Source organism: Primulina tabacum, chromosome 5 (genome assembly GCF_025594145.1).
Source record: "Primulina tabacum isolate GXHZ01 chromosome 5, ASM2559414v2, whole genome shotgun sequence".
Classification (NCBI taxonomy): domain Eukaryota; kingdom Viridiplantae; phylum Streptophyta; class Magnoliopsida; order Lamiales; family Gesneriaceae; genus Primulina; species Primulina tabacum.
In genome coordinates, this window is record NC_134554.1 from 12,492,063 (window position 1) to 12,516,514 (window position 24,452).

At 36.0% G+C, this 24,452-nt stretch overlaps 5 protein-coding genes and 1 pseudogene across 5 annotated transcripts in view; 5 read left to right on the forward strand and 1 right to left on the reverse strand.

Moving 5' to 3' along the window:
- The window catches only part of LOC142546666 (uncharacterized), a 41,740-nt gene extending 36,673 nt beyond the window's left edge, over positions 1-5,067 (forward strand). Inside the window, exons 34-36 of the mRNA XM_075654504.1 lie at positions 56-139; positions 292-429; positions 4,595-5,067. Coding sequence (XP_075510619.1) covers positions 56-139; positions 292-429; positions 4,595-4,942 — 570 coding nt within the window. The 3' untranslated portion in view covers positions 4,943-5,067. The remainder of the gene's footprint in view (positions 1-55; positions 140-291; positions 430-4,594) is intronic.
- Positions 5,068-6,679: 1,612 nt separating this feature from the next.
- LOC142544796 (cold-regulated 413 plasma membrane protein 2) lies at positions 6,680-8,029 on the forward strand. The gene is made up of 4 exons (XM_075651834.1): positions 6,680-6,936; positions 7,200-7,307; positions 7,468-7,538; positions 7,636-8,029. Exons 1-4 carry the CDS (start codon positions 6,761-6,763, stop codon positions 7,887-7,889), a joined length of 609 nt encoding a protein of 202 aa, XP_075507949.1. The 5' UTR covers positions 6,680-6,760; the 3' UTR covers positions 7,890-8,029.
- Positions 8,030-8,551: 522 nt separating this feature from the next.
- On the forward strand, positions 8,552-11,152 carry LOC142546669 (pentatricopeptide repeat-containing protein At2g01390). The gene is made up of 3 exons (XM_075654506.1): positions 8,552-9,492; positions 9,883-10,858; positions 11,004-11,152. Exons 1-3 carry the CDS (start codon positions 8,751-8,753, stop codon positions 11,113-11,115), a joined length of 1,830 nt encoding a protein of 609 aa, XP_075510621.1. The 5' UTR covers positions 8,552-8,750; the 3' UTR covers positions 11,116-11,152.
- Positions 11,153-12,999: 1,847 nt separating this feature from the next.
- LOC142546675 (uncharacterized) lies at positions 13,000-13,644 on the forward strand. The gene has a single exon (XM_075654514.1). It carries the CDS (start codon positions 13,062-13,064, stop codon positions 13,500-13,502), a length of 441 nt encoding a protein of 146 aa, XP_075510629.1. The 5' UTR covers positions 13,000-13,061; the 3' UTR covers positions 13,503-13,644.
- A 2,217-nt stretch (positions 13,645-15,861) lies between these two features.
- On the forward strand, positions 15,862-18,145 carry LOC142546673 (calcium uniporter protein 3, mitochondrial-like). Its single transcript, XM_075654512.1, has 2 exons — positions 15,862-16,477; positions 17,578-18,145. Exons 1-2 carry the CDS (start codon positions 15,929-15,931, stop codon positions 18,022-18,024), a joined length of 996 nt encoding a protein of 331 aa, XP_075510627.1. The 5' UTR covers positions 15,862-15,928; the 3' UTR covers positions 18,025-18,145.
- A 1,491-nt stretch (positions 18,146-19,636) lies between these two features.
- LOC142546668 (proline-rich receptor-like protein kinase PERK8) lies at positions 19,637-24,202 on the reverse strand (annotated as a pseudogene).
- Between the last annotated feature and the right edge of the window lie 250 nt (positions 24,203-24,452).

The window sequence follows — 24,452 nt, forward strand, 5'->3', positions numbered from 1 at the left end:
ACGGCTGAAATGTCTTTGTACAAATTTTTTATACAAGTTATGTTGAACGATGCAGTTGTACATTGAAGGTTACCTGCAAGCAATGTTAGATACGATGTATAAACAAGAATATCTCAGGGTCAAAGTCGTTGACAATGTGGTAATATCTAGTTGGTTCCGTTTTACCCCTCTTGTACTAAACCTACGTATTCAAATTTAAAATCCGTCAAATTTTTTGTTGTGCTTCCTTCCCTCTCACAATGTTTATTGTTAATGCTACCAATAATATTTTATATTTTGTTGGTCATCCAGGTTATTCTCAAGAACCTACCTCCTAGCAGTGCTCTTATAAATGAGATCATGGAATCTGTTAATGGCTTTCTTGCAAGCAAAGCCCTGTTGAAAGGGGAAACAGCACCTCATTCCCTTCGATATATGCGAGGAGAAAGGGTATGCTTGTGCTCTGACTACTACTTCTCAATGCTTATTTTGGTCATTTAAGGCAAATTTGGAACTATTTTTAGTTTTTAACAGCGTGTGTAGAGTAGTTAACAATCGGTAATTGTCTATTCATTAAATTAGTATGTAGATCCTTTTATAGTTACAAAGAGCAAATAACAACACACTGATTAAAGGATAGAGAATCTCATTCTACCTAATTTAAAAATATAGTATCTTATCCTCCCCTTTCTTTCCAATTTCTGTTAATGGGACGACCTTCCTCAGAATCTTGAATACTTTTCCCCCCGAATTTGATGCTACTGTCTCACTCTTTCCTGCTGAACGCTTCTGTTGTTTCTTCAAAGGTGTAGCCCTCTGCGTGTGTTCCATCGTTATTTCATTGCTTTCATTTCCAATTGTTATCCTCCTGTCTTCCTTGGTCAACAGGGCTCTGCTTGCAAGAAAGCCATTAACTTGGATGAAGCTTGTTAGGATAATCTACCTCTTCACACAACTGATCCTATTCATTTAACGAATAGGATAATCCATTAATAGAAATTGGAAAGAAAAGGGAGGACTGGGATTGGGAAATATTTGTCTGAGGAACAGAACGCTACTGGGGAAATGGTGGTGCAGAGGTTCAGTGGAAAGGGATACGTTTTGGAAAAAAGTTATAACAAGCATTTATGGCATCCAAGAGAATGGGTGGGACGTGGGGTTAGCCAGGAACTCGACATTCAGAAGCCCTTGGAAATTTATCTCTTGTTCTTACCCGGCTTTTCATCAATTGGTTGGGGCGGTGCTAAAAGCGGGTAATATCATTCGTTTTTGGGAAGATATTGGGGGGGGGGGGGTTTGGGCGATTTACATCTCTGTTTCGGGTATGTACCTCAGTTAATAAACCGATACGTAACTTTACAGATGTGGTCGTTAGTGGAGTCAACCCTATCTTTCAATGGGACGTGCGTTTTAGAAGAGATTTAAATGATGTTGAATTAGGTGAGTTCGCTGAACTTTTAGGGGTTTTAGACACGGTTAGGTTAGAGTTGGGATCAGGGGATTCAAGAGTTTGGTTGGGAGATTCTTCGGGTATGTTTTCTGTTCGATCTTTTTACGATTCTTTCTTTTCAATTTATGCCTTCCCTTCATTCCCCTATTATGATAATATCTGGAAAGTACCTATTCCACAAAAAGTTCAGATTTTTTCGTGGATGGTGACTTTGGGGAAACTCTCCACTTGTGACTCGGTGCAACGAAGGTGGCCGGTCTGTGTGTTATGCCCGCAATGGTGCAGTTTATGTCAGAAGCAAGAAGAAAATCAAGATCACTTATTGTTGCATTGCTCTTTTTCGAGAGGTATTTGGAAAAAAGTGTTTCAAGAGCTGGGATTCGATTGGGCTTTTCCAAGAAGGGCACAAGACATGTTTGTTATGGAGCCGAGAGGTCAAACCTACATAAGATTTCACAGATTCTGGTACTTGGTGATACACTGCACCTTTTGGTCTATCTGGTTGGAGAGAAATGACAGAATATTATCAGATTTGTCAGAGACCGTGGATGAAGTATGGGAAAAGGTCAAATTCACAGTGGCGAATTGGACGACTAAGCTGATAGAGTTTAATCATTGATCTATTTCAGACCTAGTTAGGGATTGGAAATTGTTTTGGGCATGAACAGAATGTGGTAGTCTTTTCTCTATTGTAATAGCACTCGTGTTGTGTATTACTCATCCGCTACTATTGTAAAATTATTATTTTGTCAATAAAGTTCAGTTTCCTATAAAAAAAAAAGTTGAGGCGAAGTAAGGTGTGCCTTCAAGAAAAGTGACATCCCGAGAGACATGTAGTTTCGGGTTTGAGGGCAGTAGCACTGGTTAAGGATAACCAGTAAAGATGGTTTTGATGGCTCGTGGATCTGGTTTGCTTTGGCCAAGGGTTTTTAATGGAAGTTAAATGGGTTATAGAAAGGTGAGGATATTTGTGAATGAGGGATAAAGGTGTTGCAAAATTTTGAGGTCGACTTGGTAAGAAATATATGAGGTAAGGCTTGGGCAACTTCCAACAAATGACGTTTTTTTTTCGGATATTACATTTTGTTGTGGGTCACACTGGATGGTATTGAAGTATACTTTACCATTATATATGCAAAGAGGGCAACTTCCAACAAATGACGTTTTTTTTTTCGGATATTACATTTTGTTGTGGGTCACACTGGATGGTATTGAAGTATACTTTACCATTATATATGCAAAGAGCTTGAATGTTTGTGTGAAAATGTGTTTTGAATCATTTTGTGGAATATTTTGAATATTTTACTTGTGTCAGATTTGTTGTTGAGGAGGTGTAAACCCAAGTTATCCGTGTGTGATCAACAATAAAGATCAGAAACCATTTTTTCCTTGGGAGGTAGTGACTGGAAAGGGTCCCGAAATATCAAGAAATTTATTATTGAATAATGAAGGAAACGATCACTTTAAAGACCAAAAAAATGGGATGGTCTAATTGATGATGTCCCTAGACCAAGAAACAGAGGCAGAAGCAGCAACACAATTATTATCATGTGTGGATTTACTAATAGAAATGAGGTTGCATCTCAAGGAAGGAACATGACGAACAAAATTCGGGATAATATTTTTAAATAGACGGATACTACCAATAGCAAACAAGGTGAGTCATCGACCCATTTGCAATTTTCACAAAAGTGTGGTCAGGATAATGACTAAAAGTGCAAAATAAGCTGGGATCAGAGGTCATGTGGTTGGATGCACTGGAATCAACGGTGCTGTTCAATCTGCTCAATTTGGTCGAATGGTGTTGAAGTGCCAGAATTTCCAGAATGATCCTGGATGGTTTGGGGCTGAAACCCGTGTGCATCGCCTTTCTTTTTGGGCTGCCAGTTCGCGGGCTTCCCATGTATTTCCCAGCACTTATCTTTTGTATGGTATGGGCGCTTACAGTGCTCACACCAAGGTCGTTTGGAAGTGTGCGGAGCAGGAGATGATGTTTTGTGTGTCACAAGTGTGGAGACATCAGCAGCAGATTGTTGGTGTGAGAAATCGTCATCATCATTCTTTTGCGCATTTCCTCAAGCCTAACATCAGCGAAGGCATCTTCAGGTGAGGGAAATGGTTCACGTGCAAATCGGCCATGAACATCATCAAGGTTCCGGTTGAGGCCAGCCAAAAAATCGAAGACCCGTTCTTTCTTCAGGAACTGCAGAATTTTGACATTGCAGGTGGCACATGGTGAAGAATCTTCAAGGAACAGGTCCAATTCTTGCCAAATGTCCTGAAGGTGTGAGAAATATTGGGCTACAGATTTCTTCCCATGCGAGCCGCGTCCCATACCTCTTTTGCAGTTTTAAGCCAGAAGTATCTATTGAATTGAAGAGTCGGGCAAGAACAATGGAGTTTTCGGTTGTCCAGGTTTTGTATGAAGGGACGGAGAGGTTTGGCGCTGGTAGTTCACCAGTGAGGCCAAATTTTCCATGACCTCAAGCAACGATCTTGGTCGATTGAGCCCACTGAAGGTAATTTCGCCCATTTAATTTATGGGTGGTAATCTGCAGAGTTGAAAAGTCGCTTCCGGAGAGAGAAGCGATACTGCCAATGGATTTCTCAGCCACTGTTTCACTGGAGATCGCAGAGGTGGTGGAAGATTCCTTCGACAAAGAGCAAATCACACCCTACTGATTGAGGGATGGAGAATCTCATCCTAGTCCTAGCTAATCTACAAATATTTGTTATCTTATCAAATCGAGTCCTAATTGAGTAAACTAATTGTCATAATCTATCGTGTGCCCCTCGAAACCAGGGGGAATCATGAATTATTCAAGAATCTAGTTTTTTGAAGCACTTTGTTTGTCGTATAGAAATTCATTATATATTTTAAAATAGCAGTAAAGTTTATATTTACTGTTGAATTTTTGAAGTGTTAGAATTGTAGACGAGAACATGCGATTGAACATATATTGATTGCATGGAATACAATCTTCCACCCTTTTTCATATAGATGAAATAAACATGATAGAAAATCTTTCCCATGATCAAATCATAATAACATCTATCCAAAATACATTGTAATAATAATATCAAATCTGATTGTAGAATATATTCTTTAGTTTCTAGTGTCAATTGATGTTCGAGCAACTCGTCAATCATGATACTTGTTAGCAGGAATGGCGGATAGGACCAACAGTGCTGACTTTGTGTGAGCACCTTTTTGTGAGTTTTGCAATTCGTTTCCTTCGCAAGCAGGCTGGCAATTTTGTGAGTAGCATCAAGTTGAAGGAAAAAACAAAGGAAGATGAAGAGAAAGCGATTGTTGAGTCCCCCAGTACTGGAAATAAACAGAAGGTGAAACAACTGGTGTGGAAATGGGGAATTGGCAAATTTGTGCTGTCTGGTATCGTTGCATACATAGATGGGCGATTGTGTCGAAATATTCCTAATCCTTTAGCAAGGAGGATTGTTAGTGGATTTTTGTTGAGTTTTCTTGATACAAGTGGTGATGAATCCAGGTAATCAAGAATTCTAATAGAAAAATGGAAAAGGGGCATTTATTTTAATAGATGCTTCTTTTCTTCTTTACCTATCTTATATTTATATGTTTCTTTCCTTTTTCAATCAACTTTTAATTTTCACACTTTTCTTAATTTTAATAATTTTAATTTTTTGAATTCAAAGTTTAATGTTGTACGCATTTAGTTTATTTAGTTTTTAAAAAATTAATTAATTTTTTTTAATGTTTTTAGATTCATTTTTTTTAAAAAAAAATTAATTTTTAATATCTTAAAAAAAATCTAAATGAATAACACTAACAAAAAAGCAGTTTGTTGAATGCATAATTAGCTGCCTCATTGAATTGAACACGTGTTAGTAAAGGTTATTTTGAATATGAATGTGCTAACTGTGTACATGAATCAATTGTGAAAATCTTTTTTTTCCTTTTATCTTCACCACTCAAAAAATTAAATATATAATTTTGATGACTTGTTAGATATGACAATAAGTCAGGTTTTGGTAGAATTTCATATATTTCGTCATCATCTCCATCGTCTGTATTCGTTTTCATCGGATGTTCAATTTCATTTATATTTTCATACTTGTCGAAGGATTGAATATCAATATCTTACTCAAATATGTTATTACAACTTATAGTTGCATTTTTTAACAAAATATCATAAGCAATTTATTCTAAAATCGTTATCCTACAAAAATAATATCAACTTTATATTAATAATTTTTTTGGTTCTATTCAATTAATATCATTCAATAAAAATAAAATATTAGAATTAACACACACACATATATATATATGAATGAAACTTAGCCATTTTAGTTGTCAAAGCACAATGAAAAAACTTAGCCATTTTAGTCATAATAGTCACATTAGGTAAGTACAAGTGTAGGATATATATATATATATATTTATTTATAAATAGAGAGGCATAGATTACACTTGGCCTGGGATTTCGTCCGGGGTAGATTTTTTGTGAGATAGTCTCACGAATTTTTATCTGTTAGACGGGTTAACCCTACCGATATTCATAATAAAAATTAATACTCTTAGCATAAAAAGTAATATTTTTTCATGGATGACCCAAATAAGAGATCCGTCTCACAAAATACGATCTGTGAGATCATTTTACACAAGTTTTTGCCTAAATCTTATCACCTTCGTTACTTTATATTTCATTATTTGAGTGTCATCCTAAATATAAGTAGAAATCAAATTAATAGAGTATTAGTGAAATCAATGGCTTCTAAAATTAAGTAAACTTGGGGATATCAGGCATTAATATTATATATCCACTCCAATAAATTAAAAATTAGGGTTAATTTAATGAAGAAAGTGTTATAAAGTGGATTAAAAAATATTCTAGTAGGGGAAGGAAACATATATAGCATATTGGAGTTGTAATCCCTACCTATCCACTCTCCAAAAAACTAAAAATATATATCCTTCATTTGTTTAAAAATCGAACGCATTTCATCCAGATGATATCAAAACTCAGACATATATCTTCTCTGGTAAAAGTTTTATATATAATTTAAAAAAACACAGAGCGTACGATGTTTTGTGCATTGATGCAATTGGCCCGATATTACCCACATGTATGTTTCCACGTGGCGTTCAGGCCAAAAGTCAAAACTAAAAACAGTTGGATCCACAAATCCGCACTTGCAGTCTATTTAACGACCGTTCCCCCATAAATAGCATCAGACAACACTATAAATACAACCTTGTATTTTCAGTCTGATTATTCCATTTATTTGCCCTTTTTTGCTCGAATCTGAATTGAAAGACCAAAACAATTAACTGAAACAAGGTGGGGAAAAATGGGGAGGATGGATTATATGGCGATGAAGACTGATCAAGAAACGACGGAGTTGCTGAACTCAGACTTGATTGAGCTGAAAATGGCGGCCAAGAAACTCATGGATCATGCCACCAAACTGGGCGGTCTCGGCTTCGGAACTTCTTTCCTTAAATGGGTCGCCTCCTTCGCTGCAATGTTAGCCTTTTCTTCCATCCCTTTTGCGCAAAATTGACAGATAATTATGGATCAAGTACTATGTTTATACACGTGTTTTCGGGCTGATTTTGCTTGGTTGTTTACTTCATTTCGCATGTTGAGTTGCTTGATTCTCTGCAGAACCACCGAATTGGTCACTTTTTTTTGTCATGTTTCTCTCCCGAGACATGATCTCTTACTTATGTTGATCAAACTTCGTATTATAGCGGATAGTAATGTTAGAATCCTTTTCATCAAGTTAGATATTTGTTGATCTTGGACCGAACGAACTGGAGGACGAACATGCTGACTTCTCTACTGATTCCTTACATTTTCTTCAGCTTTCCTTGGTCGATGTTCAACTTGTTAAGGTAATATCTGTATCTGGAAACTCTTAAATATGTTGTGAACGGATTGTTTCTGGTGGTTCTATGAAATTAAAATGAATTTGGGACTAGTTTCACCGGATTTCCGATGCTTCCATGATTTGGATAAGCTTGTTGAAAAGTATTTATCCGATAACTTGAATAGGGGAGAGGTTGGTAAATGGATTGCTTTCATTGCAGTTGTACTAAGGCTTTTCTTCCCCCGACATTTCCCAGGTAAAGATCGAGCTAGGTCGCGTCTTGGTTTTTCTCCCTCTTTTCTGTACTAATACTATAAAACCATTATACTGGTCCAAATCTATAATTGGTGCAGACTGGCTGGAGATGCCTGGTTCGCTGATCCTTCTGTTGGTAGTCGCCCCGGATATGTTCGCTCATACGATGAGAGGCAACTGGATTGGAGTAGCAATATGTCTTGCTATTGGATGTTATCTGCTTCAAGAACACATACGGGCGTCCGGTGGATTTAGGAACTCGTTCACTCAAAGCCATGGGATATCGAATACGGTTGGGATCATTCTCCTGCTGGTGTTTCCTATTTGGGCTATGGTCACACATGTTGTCTGACGTGATTTTTTCTTGTCCGGAAATCAAGTTAAACACTCTAGCTTATGTATCAGAATAACATATTGGTAGTTTTCTTTGCGTTCCTTTGGTGTTGTATGGAAAACACAAGTTTCGTAGCTTCGAATTAAGTTGTTCGTTCTTGTGACCTTTGTATTGGCTTTGTCTGAAATTTTTCGGACTTAGGACCAAATACCAAATTGAGTTGGGTAAAGAATTTAAAGGAAAGTTACTCTATGAAAGTACGGCTTGAAAAATATTCACAGCTATATAAATGAAAAACATCTAAAAATGAACATCGGATATATTTCACATAAGAGACTAATATAGCGGAGCTTATAAACTGCCACAATATTTTACAAAAGTTTAAAAATCTGTAAAATATTTATTTAATATAAAAAAAATTTATTAAACAACTATTGTCAGTTTATAATAGAGTTGTCAAAATGGGCTGACGTAACGAGTTAACACCATTTAGAGGCAGGTTGGGATATTGCCAACGAAATCCATCAATTTTTAGTTAAATAATAATTAAACTACTATTATCAGTTTGCAATGGCGGGCTTGTAAATTGTAACCGACCCAGGCTCTTTTTTATCAGGCCTACGACGAGGGCATGAGCCCAATTTAAGTCAGTCCAACTATCGAGCCCAAACTGACAACCCTACCCTAACTATTCAGATTGGTTTTGTTCCACCATCTCCACTGGCGTGTACAGCTTCATCAAAGAGACAGATTAGACTTGAAGATTCTGTTGCGGTTTCGGTATCTTGTCCTGCCGTCACTTGTCTCAGCTAGTTCGATGCGATCGACGGAATATTTTTTCAACTGTATTCAAAACAAATGAGGATTGTTTGTTAATTTATGTATTTTTGCATCTTTGCTCGCCTAATTCTAAAAAAACCGCGACCTTCATATGTTTCGGTTAACACCTGTGATTTTAGCTCGCAGAGAATTAGCAGGCCTTCAAAACCCATCACTCAAATCCATCGAAAGGTTAAGAAATCTCCAAAATCATCGCTCAAGAATGAGTTTATCGAACCAATAGTGTACAAGAGTGATGTAATCCCTAAAGTATACAGTATATTGAAGTACTCGACGTGGGATTGTGCTCAAGAACAGCTGGAGAATCTCCCAATTAAATGGGATTCATACGCTGTCAACCAAGTCCTCAAGACTCATCCTCCTATGGAGAAAGCGTGGCTCTTTTTCAATTGGGCAGCGAGGAGGAAAAATTTCAAGCACGACCAGTATACGTACACTACTATGTTGGATATTTTTGGGGAAGCAAGGCGGGTATCATCAATGAACTTTGTGTTTGAGCAAATGAAGGAGAAGGGGATCAAGATCGATGTCGTTACTTACACTTCCTTATTGCATTGGATGTCAAAAGACGGGGATGTTGATGGGGCGATTAACGTTTGGAAGGAGATAAAGGAGAAGGGATGTGATCCAACAGTTGTTTCTTACACTGCTTACATGAAGATTTTGTTCGATCACAAGAGAGTGAATGAGGCAACTTGTGTGTACCGGGAGATGCTTGAGTCGGGGTTGTCGCCTAATGTATACACATATACGGTCCTGATGGATTATCTTGCTTGCTCTGGTGAGTTGTCTCATTGTATATGGTTGCGGAGATTTGTTTTCCGAGTTTTGAAATTTTTAAGCTGTCGTTATTGAATTTCACTTCTTGAGAGAGTTTTTGTCACTTTCTTGAACGGAATTCAATATCAAAAGAAAATTCGAAATGCAACGTGGGAAGGATAGTGCGCAAAAAAAGTTGTTTTGACGTTATAGTTCTGACTCGCCGGGAAGGAGAGTGCGCGTTGTATTTTCTGTGCCTTGTACACACATATTTACATTATGACAAGCATACATACACACGTACATACATATAGGTGTGTGTAGGTAGATGTAGACACGTGAATGTTTTATTGGATTTTCTAGAGTTGTTTCATGCATAAAATAATTAAATGTGATCTTTCATTGATCTAAGGTAAAGTTGACGAGGCTTTGGAGATATTTAAAAGAATGCAAGAAGCTGGTGTGCAGCCGGAAAAAGCTACATGCAATATTTTGATTGAAATATGTAGCACGAGAGGGGAAACATGGGCAATGATGAAAATCCTCCAATACATGAAGGAAAGCTCCATTGTCCTCCGGTATCCTGTATATCAGAAAGCACTTGAAGCTTTTAAAATGGCTGGGGAAAGTGATTTTCTTCTGAGGCAAGTTCACCAACACTTGAACAATGAGTGTCCAGACAAATTTTATGCAATGCCTCCTGAGAGTGATTCCACTATCGATAATGGGATTGCATTAAATTTTTTAAATAAGCAGAATCTTGTTGCTGTTGATTCTTTGCTTACTGACACGATAAGGAAGGGTATCTCACTAGACGCTGAGGTTCTCTCGCAAATTATCGAGGTGAACTGTATTAATAGCAGACAAAACCATGCTTTACTGGCATTTGAGTATTGTGTGGAGTTGGGAATAGCTGTCGACCGAACAGCCTTGCTTGCCTTAATAGGTTTGGCCGTGAGAACAAATTCATTTCAAAACGTGATGAAAGTTGTAGAAGAAATGGTAAAGCAAGGTCAATCTCTTGGTGCACACTTAAATTCACTTCTAATATATCGTCTTGGCTGCAACAAAGAGCTCGTTTCTGCGGTAAAAATATTTGATTTATTACCTGATGAAGAGAAGGGCACTTCCGAATTTACGGCCTTAATAGGCACTTACTTCTCTTGTGGGATCGTTGACAAGGCTTTGGAGCAATTTGAAATCATGAGGAGCAAAGGTGTTAAAATTGCATTAGGAACTTACTGTGTCATGATAACTGGTCTGGAAAAATGTGGTAGAGTCCGCGAGGCAGACTGTTACCGGAAGGAAAAGAAGAGACTTGAAAGTGAAACCTGTGCTCGAGATGTTTCAATGGAGGAGACTGTATGCAACATTGTATTTGCTCGTGGGTAGGTCCAGAATTCGTATTAAAAAAAAAAAAATTGATGGTGATTTTGCTAGTAATTATGTGTATTTTTATTAGTTGAAGTTTTTTTCTTTCAAGATTCTAATTATATTGATAAAGTTTATTTAAATATGCCATATCTTTTTTAGCACAAGGAAGAAAAGCATGTTCAAATCAACAAATGAAGATTCCTCTGATTTGAGTCTAGCAAGTGAAAACAAGATTGATATTGTCACTGTCATTGAGGTTAGAGTGAGCTAAATTGTGGGAGAGGTCAAGGTTCTTGTCTCCATGAATAAAGAACACCCCGAATCACACACTCCTGTAATAAAAATAATAAAATAAAATCGTGATCCATCTGAGGCGCATAATTGTGAGTTTTGGTGGACTGAATTCGCTGAATTAATTATAAAATTAGTTAAAGTTTTAATGGAGTTAAAGCTCCGACTAAGATAGGATGAATGATTGATGTACGTGCAACTTCCATGACATTGGTCCAAAGGTCATCCGATGAATATCTGAATTTAGTATAAAATGATTATATATTTACACACACACATATATATATATATATATACACACACACACAAGCACACACTATATATATTTAATACTTAAGTTATAATAAAACCAAAATAGTCTCGTGACGTGATTTTTCGAATTCTAAAAATACTCGTTTTTCTTTTTTAACCTCTTATTTTTTCATGAAAAATCAATTTATGTAAACATAAAATCTAATAACTTATTAAAATTGATTTTTTTTTAATATTCAATTTTAATTTCAGTTTTTTATAACAAGAGAGCTCGCATAATTTTTTTTAAAAAAAAAAAAAAACAAACCAACTTGATATGCACGCAACGTGTGGACATGAAAATTAATACATACATATATATACATACATACATATATATACATACATATATATATATATATATGTTGGTTTATCAGAACATGTATTTATTTTCTTTCAAACTAAAGGATAATGCAAAACTGAATAAACTCAGCCAATGAAGCATAAGAATTAAAAATAAAAAATAAAACCATTTATAGTAAAAATAATAATAATAATTGAAGTCTAATGATTATTTAGTGCATTAATATTGAAATTTGATGAGACGTAAGGTAGTTCGTAGGGTGCTTCACATTTAATAGCAATCCAATCAAAATACAAAATATAATATCGACCCGTTTTTCGTTTCATTATTCAATGCATCCGCTGATCGTATTGTGAATGTAGACTATATATTTTGTGTTATCTATATTTTTTTATATTCGCGTTGAATAATAAATTGTCAATACTAAAAAAAACTCTCTTTAAAATTATTATTATTGCGACTAATAAACAACGTTTGGAAATATGTGTTGCATATATTAAGATGTGATATTTTTAATTTAAAAAAATCAATTATAGTCTTGCAATTATATTATATTATATTGAATTCAAAATCGTACAATTTTTTTTTTATTTTTTATAATTAGATTTTTAAAATCATTGATACCCCATGGGTCCTCTAAGCTCGGATTATATTTGGAGGCACAGACCACATTTGGGTGGGAAGCCCATCAGACTCAGGTATTCTTCTCTAAATATCAGGTTTGAACGTACGGTTAATTCATTCAATATATTATTTTTCAGCAGCACCCGTAACTGCTCGCCACTTATATCCTTAGTCTCTTACTTAAACGTCGGAAGGGCTACGCAAGGACACCCTCTTGGCCCCCTTCTAACGGTCTTATTCGTGATTTCAGGATCAGGACAATTTCGAAACATGCGTCTGGACTAGTGACATTTGCTGGAATCGGATCCTAAATTTCTTGTGAGTATAAATCATAAATGATTTATTTGCCATGTAAATATAAAAATTTAACAATTATGTTGATAATTTAATTATATGATTTTTACTTAAAAAAATAAAATTGATCGTTACATATCATAAAGATTAAATTATTTTGAATATATATTTTCTATAAGTTCAGAAAAGAAAAATGGAAGTACTTCATCCAAGCTGTCACGCACTACTTCACAGGTTGGCAACACCGCCCGCTGTTCGAAAAAATAAAGACCTTATAATTATTTTCTGACGTGTACGACTGTTTGATTCCCCAAAATACCCTTACATGCTTATATATCTACGCCCACGTACGTACCCATCCATAATACTACACAGATTAGAAGAGGTGGAGGCATAATAATATCACTATAATTATGGGCATTTGCAGTTCCTGCGAGTCGGGTTCTGCAGCGAATACGGCCAAACTGATATCATTTGATGGAAGATTGCAGGAGTTTTCTTCCCCCGTCAAGGTTTTCTACGTGTTGCAGAAGAATCCCGAGTGTTTCATCTGCGACTCAGATGAGATGAACTACGACGATGTCGTGTCGGCGGTGAGTGATGATGAGGAGCTGCAGCTGGGTAGGCTCTACTTCGCTCTTCCGTTGAGCAAGCTGCAGAGGCAGATGCGGGCGGAGGAGATGGCGGCGTTGGCGGTGAAGGCTAGCTCCGCTTTGGGTTATAAGAAATGCAGGTGTCGTGCGAATACGTCGGTGTTTACAGATGAGGCGGTGAATGTTGGGGACGCCGGTGCCGGGAGAAGTGGCCGGAGGAGGGGAAAGTTCTCGGCGAGGTTGAACGCCATTCCTGAGTAGGCAGCAGGCAGGGCTATTTCGAGAATTAGACTCTAGGAATATTCATTTTGTTGTATACTTTTAGTTTAAGCTCATTTGAGTTTGAAATTTGATTATAAGAGTTGCTCTATTTTGGAAAACAAATTTTCTATTTTTGTTGCATTCTTTTCTATCCACTTATAACCAATAAATCTTTTAAAAAATATATACTAAATTATTTAACACAAAAATTATAATAAAATCGTCTCACAATTCAATTTTATAACATGAGCTTGATCTGACTCATAAAAATATCATATTATTTCAAAATTAACAATTTTTCCTCCGTATATAAATTATATATAAATTAAATCATACGTATGATAGATACTCATTATTCAATATATGGAATTCCCGTCAAAAAATATATATATATATATGGAATTCCAGTCACACAAAAGCCTAATTCAACGTATCATCGAAAAGGACAAAACCTATATTCATAGATCAAAATGCATTGAAATTTTATTTACACACACCAATTTTTGTCGTATGCTTGACTTTGACGTGACATAATTTGACTTAAATATTTATTAATGTCACGCATCGAAAATAATGAATAAGATATTCGAACAAGTGTGTTTTTAACATTAATAGAATTCGAAAGACTCGAATGTAACCAAAATAAAATAAAATTTAATACAACAATTTGATGGAACAATTACTTAATTAATGAAATAGGTCTCTTGTGATACGATTTCACGAATCTTTATCCGTGAGACGGGTTAATCATACCGATATTCACGATAAAAAGTAATACTCTTAGCATAAAAAATAATATTTTTTCATGGATGACCTAAATAAGATATATGTCTCACAAAATACGATCCGTGAGATCGTCTCAAATAAGTTTTTATCTAATTAATGATACATATGGCGCTAAACAATTTTGACAAAATAGACGATTGATTATATCTTCATATCTACTTCTTTGAGCCCCTACTCTATAATTAAAGTGTGAAACGTATTTCAAAAACATAATCGCCCAAAGATCTTTAAATTTAAATAATTGTTTTAAGATGTTCGGGATCCATGGAAAAATTCAAATAAATTTAAAATTTATTATTATTATAAGTTGAACGATTTCAATATAAGTTGAACGATTTCAATATTACAACAAATTCTTTTCTCGAAAATCAAATCTATGAATGATAAGTCACGTCAGAGAATATTATGAATTGAATATATTAACATATCCGAAATCATCTAAATTAATAACTCTTCATTGCTTGCAATTAGTTGTCATTAGAAAAGTGGCCCTCTAATTATTTAATTTCGAGGTCCCTCGATCGTTTCCTACCTCGAAAATTGGTTGGCGTACCTTTAATAGAGTTTCCAATCTCCTCTCGTCATGATTTTAAGTGGGATCACTACTGTGTCTCTTGTGAGACGATCTCACTAATCTTTATATGTGAGACGAATCAAGCCTACCGATATTCAAAATAAAAAATAATACTCTTAGCATAAAAAGTAATATTTTTTCATGGATGACCCAAATAAGAGATTCGTCTCACAAAATACGACTTGTGTGAGACCGTCTCACATAATTTTTTTTCACAAATTAGACATCATCTTGTTTAATTATGATTGGATAGCGTATATTTAACCATGAACATTTATCTTGACATCTTAATATAAAATTTAATTTTTTTATTAAACGTCAACGTTTAAAATAGTAACATCTTATTAACTATACGTTTGCCATCAACAATAGTATAATTAATTAATAATTATTAAAGATATGATTAGGCAAAATTGAGTCAGTTATATCTTATATTACAATTTAATTTGATTGTGTCTGCTCAAAGCTCGACTCATTCGAATTCACGCTCACTACATTTGATTCCAAACGTCTTCTAAACGTTCAAAGGTCATTCGGTACAATTTATTAAATTGATTAAAACAGCTTGTTAGATATTTTATTTGAAAATACGAGGTTTCATAAAATTTAATTAAAAATCGAAACTTGAATAATATATAGACTTAATTCAGAGGTTACTTTGGAAAATAAAATCAGAAAAGGTTGGCAAAGACTGTACCACTTTATCCCACTCATAAACCAAAATTTAACTCACATAAACTAGTAAATATGGGCTAATAAATTTCAAAAGGCCCACGACCTGAATAAAGTTGGTCAAAAGAATTCTATTTGAACATAACAATAAAAATCGATCAAAGGGAAATGGTTCTTCCTCTATTAATATTCTTTTTTAATTAAAAACTCTTAGCATGTAAATACTATATTAATAGGGATGTTGAATGCCATTTTCCAAGTAATCAGGCGGTGCAACACGTCCTGCTGTAGAGAATAATTCCTCCTTTTTTTCATAGGGCTATTTATTCACAGTTTTCACGTAGTCGAATCGCCGCAGCAAAAGCTTTCCCATATCTTCGCTTTTTAATCATCCATGGCGTTCAGTAAGTCAGTAACCCAACGCCTGTTCAACATTTCAAGAGTCCCAAACCCACCCCTAACACAGTTTCTCGTTTCCTCGTCATCAATGGCTGTGAAATCCGCCGCGTTTCGTCGTCAAGGAACGCCTGATAAACTAGACCACGATCCGGGGGATGACGGTGTTTTCCGGCGATGCTTCCACCTTATCTCGGCCTCTGCGGCGTCACCTGAACTTGGGTTTTTCCTCAATGGAGAAAGGCTCTTGGAGAAGTTTCGGGGGATGGACGTTGTGAAAGAGCGGATCAGGATTGGTGAAGTGTCGCCGCTGGAGGAAATGGTGACGTTGGCGGACGCGAAAAAAGTCCTCATGGTTTCGCAGATTGAGATTGTGAAATCCACGCTGAGGAAGATTGAAAAGGGTTGTGTTTCTTATACGGAGTTCTTGCAGATTTGTGTTCAAGAATGCTCGAACCATGATCAGGGGATTAAATTTGCTGAATTGCTTGATGAATCAGGGGCTGTTCTCGTTCTTGGAGATTTTGTCTTCCTCAGGCCGGAACAGGTTCTTTTTCCTTTCTTTTTCCTGTAATTTATGTTAGTTAAACCACATCATGTGTTCAATGATTTTTTATTGCTTGCTTGCAATTAGGAGGAGTTGGGGCTGGATTAAAATTTTGATTCTTTGTGATTTATATTTTTGGATTTTATATTTTCAAGATTCAATTTGAAGACCGGAGAACTGATTAGCTTTTTTATGATGTGTGTTGTGTTTCAGTGTTCTTCAACAGGAAAGTGAAACCATGTTTCGAACCAAGATGTCTAAATACGAGACGGTGACTTTTATTTGGGGTGGATCACTGCTCAATGCACCAGGATTTAAACTGATGTTAATTCTTTTAAAAAAATAGTTTTCCTGGGCGGGTCTGCAAGGAGATGATTTCCCATGTTTGGAGCGGAAAAATTGGGAAATACTAGTAAAATTCCAAACTCTTTTGTGCTGGCCTCTTGCACGCCTTTGGCTAGGTAGCAAATATTTTTTTGACATAAAACTGCTCCTGTTGTTGCATCAAGGGCGCCCTTCAAACAAAATTAAAACTTCCTAGGTCCCCACCTGATTGAGGGTGTGTGAAGTTTTATATGATGAATGAGAAGGATAAAATTTGTTTGGATGACTTTTTTTTTTTTTATGAGGGAAGCCAATAGAGGAGAATGAAAGAGCATCCAACTTTCAATTCCTTTTTACTTCACCTTCTATCAATGGATAAACATAACGCGTCTGTTGAAAAGTGACGGTGAATTGAGTGTAAGATCTTGCTCATCTCTAGCCCGAGATTTTTTGTCGATGGAAAAGTCCATAGGATTGATGTGGTAATTAGTATTTGGCGTCAAACATTCGCAATGATGTGATCTTCAAAACGTAGGCTAGTTCTTTCTTAGAAAAAGATTGTCGAAACACAATTTTCTGGTACGCTTTTTGGTGACAGAGAGGTTAGCTGGGAAGGGAGTAGAAGGGAGGAGTATCTAAAAAACTGTTAGCGATGAACGAGTTAGTTCATCTTGTCCTAAACTTGAATCGATCGTTAAAAATGATCATATCTGAAACATAGAGGTGGAGCGGATCCAAGTTTACCCAAATCTTGTGTACCTTTTCATATGATACAGGTGATGAAAACCATCCAAGGCCTAATCCCTTCACCTGCAGCACACAACCCAAACGATCCAAGAATGATGCAGCTCCAAGAAATGGAGAAGCGAAAGATAGCCATTGATGAGAAAGCAGAACATCATGTGAGACGTGAGCTCTTCTGGGGATTAGCCTGTTTGGTCATCCAGACAGCTGCGCTCATGAGACTGACGTTTTGGGAGCTTACATGGGACGTAATGGAACCGATTTGCTTCTATGGTACGTCTATATACTTCATAGGCAGGTACGGTTTCTTCCTAAGGACCTCCAAAGAGCCCTCGTTCCGAGGGTTTTTCCAGAGCCGGTTTATCACTAAGCAGAGGCAATTGATGAAGCTTCAGAATTTCGATGTCGAGAGGTATAATGAGCTCAAGAAAGCTTGCCATCCTGATCAAATGACACCCCATGAACATCTGAGAATGTAGAAGTTCGGATCTTTTCGATTATTTGAAAACTGAGTTTTGGTTTTTAACTTTTAATATTTAGATAGTTGAAAGAGATGTATTTCTCGGCGACAATGTCATCATTGATGTAGTAAATTGAGGCTTTTTTCTGTGCTGGTATTTATGTTGTTGGGCGCATCACTACGCTAGTTTGAATTAAAAAATGAGAAATAAAAAAAGTAATATTCGAGCTTGATGTCAATCAAATAGCAACTTTTTTAGCTTAAACTCGATTCAAATTTTTTTCTCGCAACTCGAGGCTCGAGCTCCACAAACAGGGAAATTGCTTAAAAGATCCTATAAATTATCAGGTGTTTTAAGTTTGTTTTAAATCAATTTACGATCTTAATCTACACATTATAATTTTTTTTATAATTTTATTTTCAACCCAAATTCGTGCTTTTAATTGTTTTTTTTAAAAAAATTATAAGACGCTGAGAATTCAAACCCCAGGCTCATCAATTTCAAATTCACTATTCAATCTAATAATTTGAAATCCTCCTACAATTTTTTTCCGCCTAAGCACAAGCTAAGATATATCCTCAAATAAAAATATCTATTTACACAATTTGAGAATATGAATTTTGTTGCATCACATGATATCCATAGAGTAAATTTTGAGACCGGGCTTTGACCTAACTGGTCTCACTCACTTTCATTCTGTAAGTGGCTAAAGTTCGAATCTTTCCCACCTTATAGTTTAGGAAATATATAAAAAAAAGGATTAAATTTTATTACTAAAATAATATTTATTTGTTTCCTTGGAATAAATCATTTGGAGCTGGCATAGATAGTATCGATGGTATAAATCGAGTTATTAAATTTATAAATTACTCCAAATAATCATTGTCCATATTTTGAGTCTTACATATGTTACTAAGATATGTTTTCTAATAAACATATGTACATACATATTATATATATGATTAAGTTTCATGCGAAATGATATCACAAATTTATATACACGAAACAAGTACATATGTGAAATGAAAAGTAATATTTTTTTGCATAAAAAGTAATATTTTTTTATGGATCAAATCGGATATTCATCTCATAAATTTGACACGTGAGACGGTCTCATATGATTTTTTGTGTACATGCATAAGAGATAATAATAATAATAATAATAATAATACTACGTATATGCAAAATGTACAAAATGACCAATTAGAAAGTAACAATCGGGTTAACTAATTTAAAATAGTAAATGATATTATATTTAGTTATTCGAGCTTAAGGAAATGATATGACAAATTAATCTGAAACGATATTATTTTGTTAGCTTTTAAAATACATTATATTAATTAATACAATAGTTCAAAATTAAAAGGAAATTTTTCCATAATTTAAGAACATATAAAAGAATATGATGAATTTTCATTATGAACTTAAAAAAAGCTTTAATCTAAAAATTTTAAATCTGAGCAATGAGGGATTCAAAAAACGGTGATTAAAAAAAATATGGACAAGTTATTAAGTACAATTACCATTAAAATTAGTTTGCTAAATATTTATTTTATTGATTTTTTAATATTTTATCGGCAATTAATAATTATAAAAAGATATTACTAAAATATGATTACTTGATAGAATATTATTTTTAGTACAGATCAAAACTTCTATTAAAAATAAAATTATACAAGGAGGACGGAGGTGTAAAATGAAATAAGAATAGTAGCAGCCTTCAAGATTATGAGACAAAGAATGATGAGCAGATCCAATCAACAATGAATTTTGTTCTATGACAACCGATTTTACATTAAAAAAATATTAATAATAATAAGAATTTTACAAGAATGTAAATCGAAACTTAGTTACAAAGTTCGAATCTTGAATTCCAAATCAACTTCTCCTGCTGCTTTGAGGATGACTGTAGAAATCTGAACTCAAATCTTGACTTCCAAAAGCCATCCTTTGGAACATTCTGATTTGAGCAGAATGTTCTCTAGAATCATAAATCCCACTTTGTCCCGGTTTCATTCCGTTGTTCAAATCTGCTAGTTCGTCCATAGAATCTAAAGCTCTCACCATCTGTCAGCCAAGAAGATTAAAATAAAGTCTAAAAGGTGTACAGAAAGTCGAGGAAGTTAAAAAGTAAATGTTACCTGGCTCATCCGGGGTCTTTTTGCAGCTAAATGGCGCACGCAGGCTGCTGCTGCTTCAATCATCCGGAACATTTCACCAGCAACGAAGTTTGTTCCCAGCCTCGGGTCAACCAAATCTTTGAAATCTTCGGTCTCGAGTGCTTGTGTTAGCAGTGGTCGAGCCTGAAGGACAAGTGGAAAATGTTTGGAACAGTTGGTTGATATAAAAAAGATAATTAGGTCGGCTGCTTCAACTTTTCTTTTGAAACTTCTTTTCCGAAAAAACTTATTTCACTACTTATCTAATCCCCAAAAAATTACACTTAAAACTACTTTGTTTACTAAAGTGGCTGTCTTTTTAAACCAATTTCTCGTAAGATTGTCAAACTGTTATGGCTCATTTAGCTAACAACAAATACTCGGAAATCTACCGGTTCAAACAAATCTAACCCGAAAAGAAAACTGAATAGGGAAAATGGAACATACCCATTCAACCAGGCTTTCATCGCCCAAAGGTTGAGATGCATCAACAGGCTTACGCCCTGTGATGAGCTCCAAAAGCACCACACCAAATGAATACACGTCAGACTTCTCAGTCAATTTACCTGTTGATGCATACTCCGGGGCCAAATATCTGCATGTAATCAGATAATTCTCCATAAATGGATCGAGGGAGAATATTGTATCCTATTTATCACAGGAATTATAAGTTATGTATTGTTGGCATCTATAATTAGATAAAACCATAGATAGAAACAAAGTAGCTCAATACAATGATCTACACTAACGTAATTATCATATTTGCAAAAGCCGGCCTAGTAGGACATACTCGCAGGGTATGTGCGATCTCTGTCTCAAAGGAAAAAGTTTCAAATCTACCATGTAAATTTTCAAAATATGCACGTTTCTCCAACTTATACGTCACAAGAAAGCACCGAGCAACTTACCCGAACGTTCCCATGACACGAGTCGAAACATGAGTATGTATATCCAATTCGAGTGCCAACTTTGCAAGCCCAAAATCCGCAACCTGTAGACATAAAGAGAGAATATAATTAATGATGAACAATTTCCCTCGCATGGTATTGATCTTTCTGTGGCACAAAATTTTAGGATATCAAATATCTTTATCCGCTATAAAATGAAGAAATAAACATACCCGAGCTTCGAAGTTACTGTCCAATAGAATGTTAGAGGACTTAATATCTCTGTGGATGATACGGGGTTGACCTAATGAACACAAAATTAGAAAGCCAATTATCGTGAGACCAAAATGCCATTGTATAAAAAATTATGATCGGCGATATCAGTGCTAAAATATTCTAAAATGTACAACAACTCAACTGTCATGTTTTGATTATGTAAGGAAATTGTTGGTCACTGACAGTTACTAATTACTTATGTGCTACAGAATTTGTGCACATAGAACAATATAGACATCTACGAAAAGGTAATACTCCATATTCAAAGTGTAATAAAATTAATTCCGAAGATAGAGGTTTATAGATTACAGTCTTCATGAAGATAAGCTAGTCCACGAGCTGCACCAGCAGCAACTTTAACTCTGGTAGCCCAATCCATGGCTGGCTTGCCTTCAACTGAAAATGCCATCAACTTAAGTATTTAGACAGTTATCATATTATTTGGCGCCAACATGGCCAGGTAGCTACCTAGCCAATACAAATTCAAGAAATTGTATCTATCTAAACTCGAGTCTCACCATGAAGATGATAATATAGGGTGTCATTGGGGACATAATCATAGACAAGCAACCTCTGATGCTCGAATATACAGTAGCCAACGAGTGATACCAAATGCCTATGGTGGATCCGGCTTATGATCTCTACTTCCGCTTTGAATTCTCGTTCTCCTTGTCCACCGCCAGCTTTGAGCTGTTTAACCGCAACATCTCTTCTATCTGCAAGAACTCCTTTATAAACACAGCCAAATCCACCTTCCCCGAGAAGATTCTTTTTCGAAAACTCATTTGTTGCAGCTGATAGTTCTTCATATGTGAACCATGATCTTGAAGTGCCTAGACCACTGTCCGATGAATGAATGTAATTATTTGCCGAAGCAGTTCCAGCTAGTTGTGCTGAATTCTGGGACCTTAGAAATGATGAATCTGGAACAAACAGAAAAGCAAAAAAGAAATTGACCCCCATCTGTGCTGAAAGATGATTTCAATTGACTGATGCAATACCAGCTTGAAAACAAGCGTCAAATGCCAATCACTCTACACGTGGAAAAAAATTCAATCCCCTTGCCAAGATTGAGTATTTTCAAGCATCTGACCAGACATGATTCAAACTGATGGATTTACGAATTAAAGGTTATAGGTTGCTAACATAATCGACAAAAGGGAAATATCACAACAGCGCGTCCAAGAAAAACAAAGGACATGCGTATTGAGGGACAATTTCAATGCAACTGAAAGACATTAACAAACAAGTCAATAAATACAATGCACAACACAACTGGAAAGGAAAATGAAGAGAAACAGTACCTGAATTTTGGGAGGATGCAAAGAGGAGATGACATCGCATATCTGAGGTTAAATTGGTTCTTCCTTTTCTTCTGTCTACGGGTAAACCACACGGCCAAAACCACAAGAGAGAGAGCCAAAAAACCAACGACACTGCCCACCACTGCTACACCTCCAGCTTTTCGACCCTGAGAATTCCCTGATATTGCAACCGCGGTTATATTTGGGTTAGTGTTAGTTGGCCTTGCTATCGGTTTCTCTGAGGGGAAAGGAGGTCGTGCGTTCCCAATGATAGAAGAGTTGTCTGGGGGAGGAGGCGACTTAGCGGGAGATGGAGGGCTACTAGATGTAGGTAGAGGAGGAGCACTGGTTGGAGGGGGTGGAAGAGAATGTCGTGGATGAGATTTCTTTGGTGGGTGCGCAACAGATGGAGGTGGAGGAGAAGTGGTGGCAGGTGGAGGAGGAGAATTTGAAACAACTGGTGGAGGAGGTGGTGTCATGGGAGGGGCAGAGGATTCTTCGGGAGGAGAACCCCCTGATGGTGGCGGAGGGGATGAAATTTGTGGTTCTGGTGGTGGTGGTGGTGGTGGTGGTGGCGAATTAGCAGTGGGAGGTGGGGCAGGAGGAGGGGATGGTGGTGGTGACACCGCGGGAGCTGGAGGTGACAATGCTGGGGGTAATGGTAGTGGCAAAGACGGCGGTAAAGGTGGTGGTGGTGACATTTCAAGTGGAGGTGCGGGCGGAGGGGTGGAAGGACCAGGTGGTGATGGAGAAGATTGAGGAGGTGGAGATGTGGAGTTGGATGGAGGGGCTGGAGAAGGAGGTGCATTGGTTGTCTGATTCGGATTTGATCCCTGAGATGTAGAATTAGCAGGGGAAGATGATGGAAGTGGACTTATAGAAGATTCAGGCGATGGCGACTTTGAAGACATCGTCTTCCAAGATTTCCACTTAGGCGCAACTACTTCGAAAATTTCAGTTTTCAGAACATCCCCCACTGCAATGCTGCAAATTAATCCTAAATTTCTACTCTTCACAATTCAAGCTAAAAGAAAAATTTCAACCACCAAAATTTAACAAAATCCCCCAAAAGAAACCAACACTATCAAATCCGTCTCACTGAAACTCTAAATTTTTCAGATATCAAGAAACATGAGAAAGATTTCAACTTCAGTAGAAATCAAATAACTAATCCAAACCCAATTGGCGATTATCAAATGATCACAAAATCCAGATCTAGAACTTCAGGAAAATGACGAATCTTTAAATGGCCACCAACCTGCAAAATCCTACTCCAGAACAGAGATTCAAAAGTTAACTCGAAATCCCAAATCTTTAAAAGCAAAATGCAATGCCATTGTATAAGCGGCTGATGAAGATAGATTTTACACCACTCAAACTGAAGAAAAAAGTCCCACCTTTCAACAACAGATTGAAATGTTGAGATCCCACAACATTATCCCAATAAAGATGTGCAAATAAACGTGTGGGCTACTTCTTGCTAGTCTTCAATACTTTTTCTCTAAAGCAAAAATGAGGAGAGAGACATTACAACTCCAGACAACATGCGAATGAGTAGTTAGTGCTTCAATTTTTGGTTGTTGTTTTAAAATAAAGAGCAAAAAAGAATATATATATATATATATTGGAAAATAATATTTAAAATGTGTGTATTGAATATTTGAATGTTGAATATTTGAATGTTGAAAATAAGAGTTGTAAATATTGAAAATTAGTGTGTGATGATGTAGGTAATGATGTATTTTATTTTTGGATTATTTGTAAAGATTTCCTATAAATAGATCTCTCATTTGTGAAGAAAATCACAATTGAGTAGAGAG

Excerpts from the sequence above, each read along its gene's own strand:
- LOC142544796 (XM_075651834.1), top strand. The coding sequence starts at position 6,761 with ATGGGGAGGATGGATTATATGGCGATGAAGACTGATCAAGAAACGACG. Across the intron at positions 7,308-7,467 it reads TCGATGTTCAACTTGTTAAG|GGGAGAGGTTGGTAAATGGA; the intron begins GTAATATCTGTA and ends TAACTTGAATAG. Across the intron at positions 7,539-7,635 it reads CTTCCCCCGACATTTCCCAG|ACTGGCTGGAGATGCCTGGT; the intron begins GTAAAGATCGAG and ends TAATTGGTGCAG.
- LOC142546669 (XM_075654506.1), top strand. The coding sequence starts at position 8,751 with ATGTATTTTTGCATCTTTGCTCGCCTAATTCTAAAAAAACCGCGACCT. Across the intron at positions 9,493-9,882 it reads GGATTATCTTGCTTGCTCTG|GTAAAGTTGACGAGGCTTTG; the intron begins GTGAGTTGTCTC and ends CATTGATCTAAG. Across the intron at positions 10,859-11,003 it reads AACATTGTATTTGCTCGTGG|CACAAGGAAGAAAAGCATGT; the intron begins GTAGGTCCAGAA and ends TATCTTTTTTAG.
- LOC142546675 (XM_075654514.1), top strand. The coding sequence starts at position 13,062 with ATGGGCATTTGCAGTTCCTGCGAGTCGGGTTCTGCAGCGAATACGGCC.
- LOC142546673 (XM_075654512.1), top strand. The coding sequence starts at position 15,929 with ATGGCGTTCAGTAAGTCAGTAACCCAACGCCTGTTCAACATTTCAAGA. Across the intron at positions 16,478-17,577 it reads TCTTCCTCAGGCCGGAACAG|GTGATGAAAACCATCCAAGG; the intron begins GTTCTTTTTCCT and ends CATATGATACAG.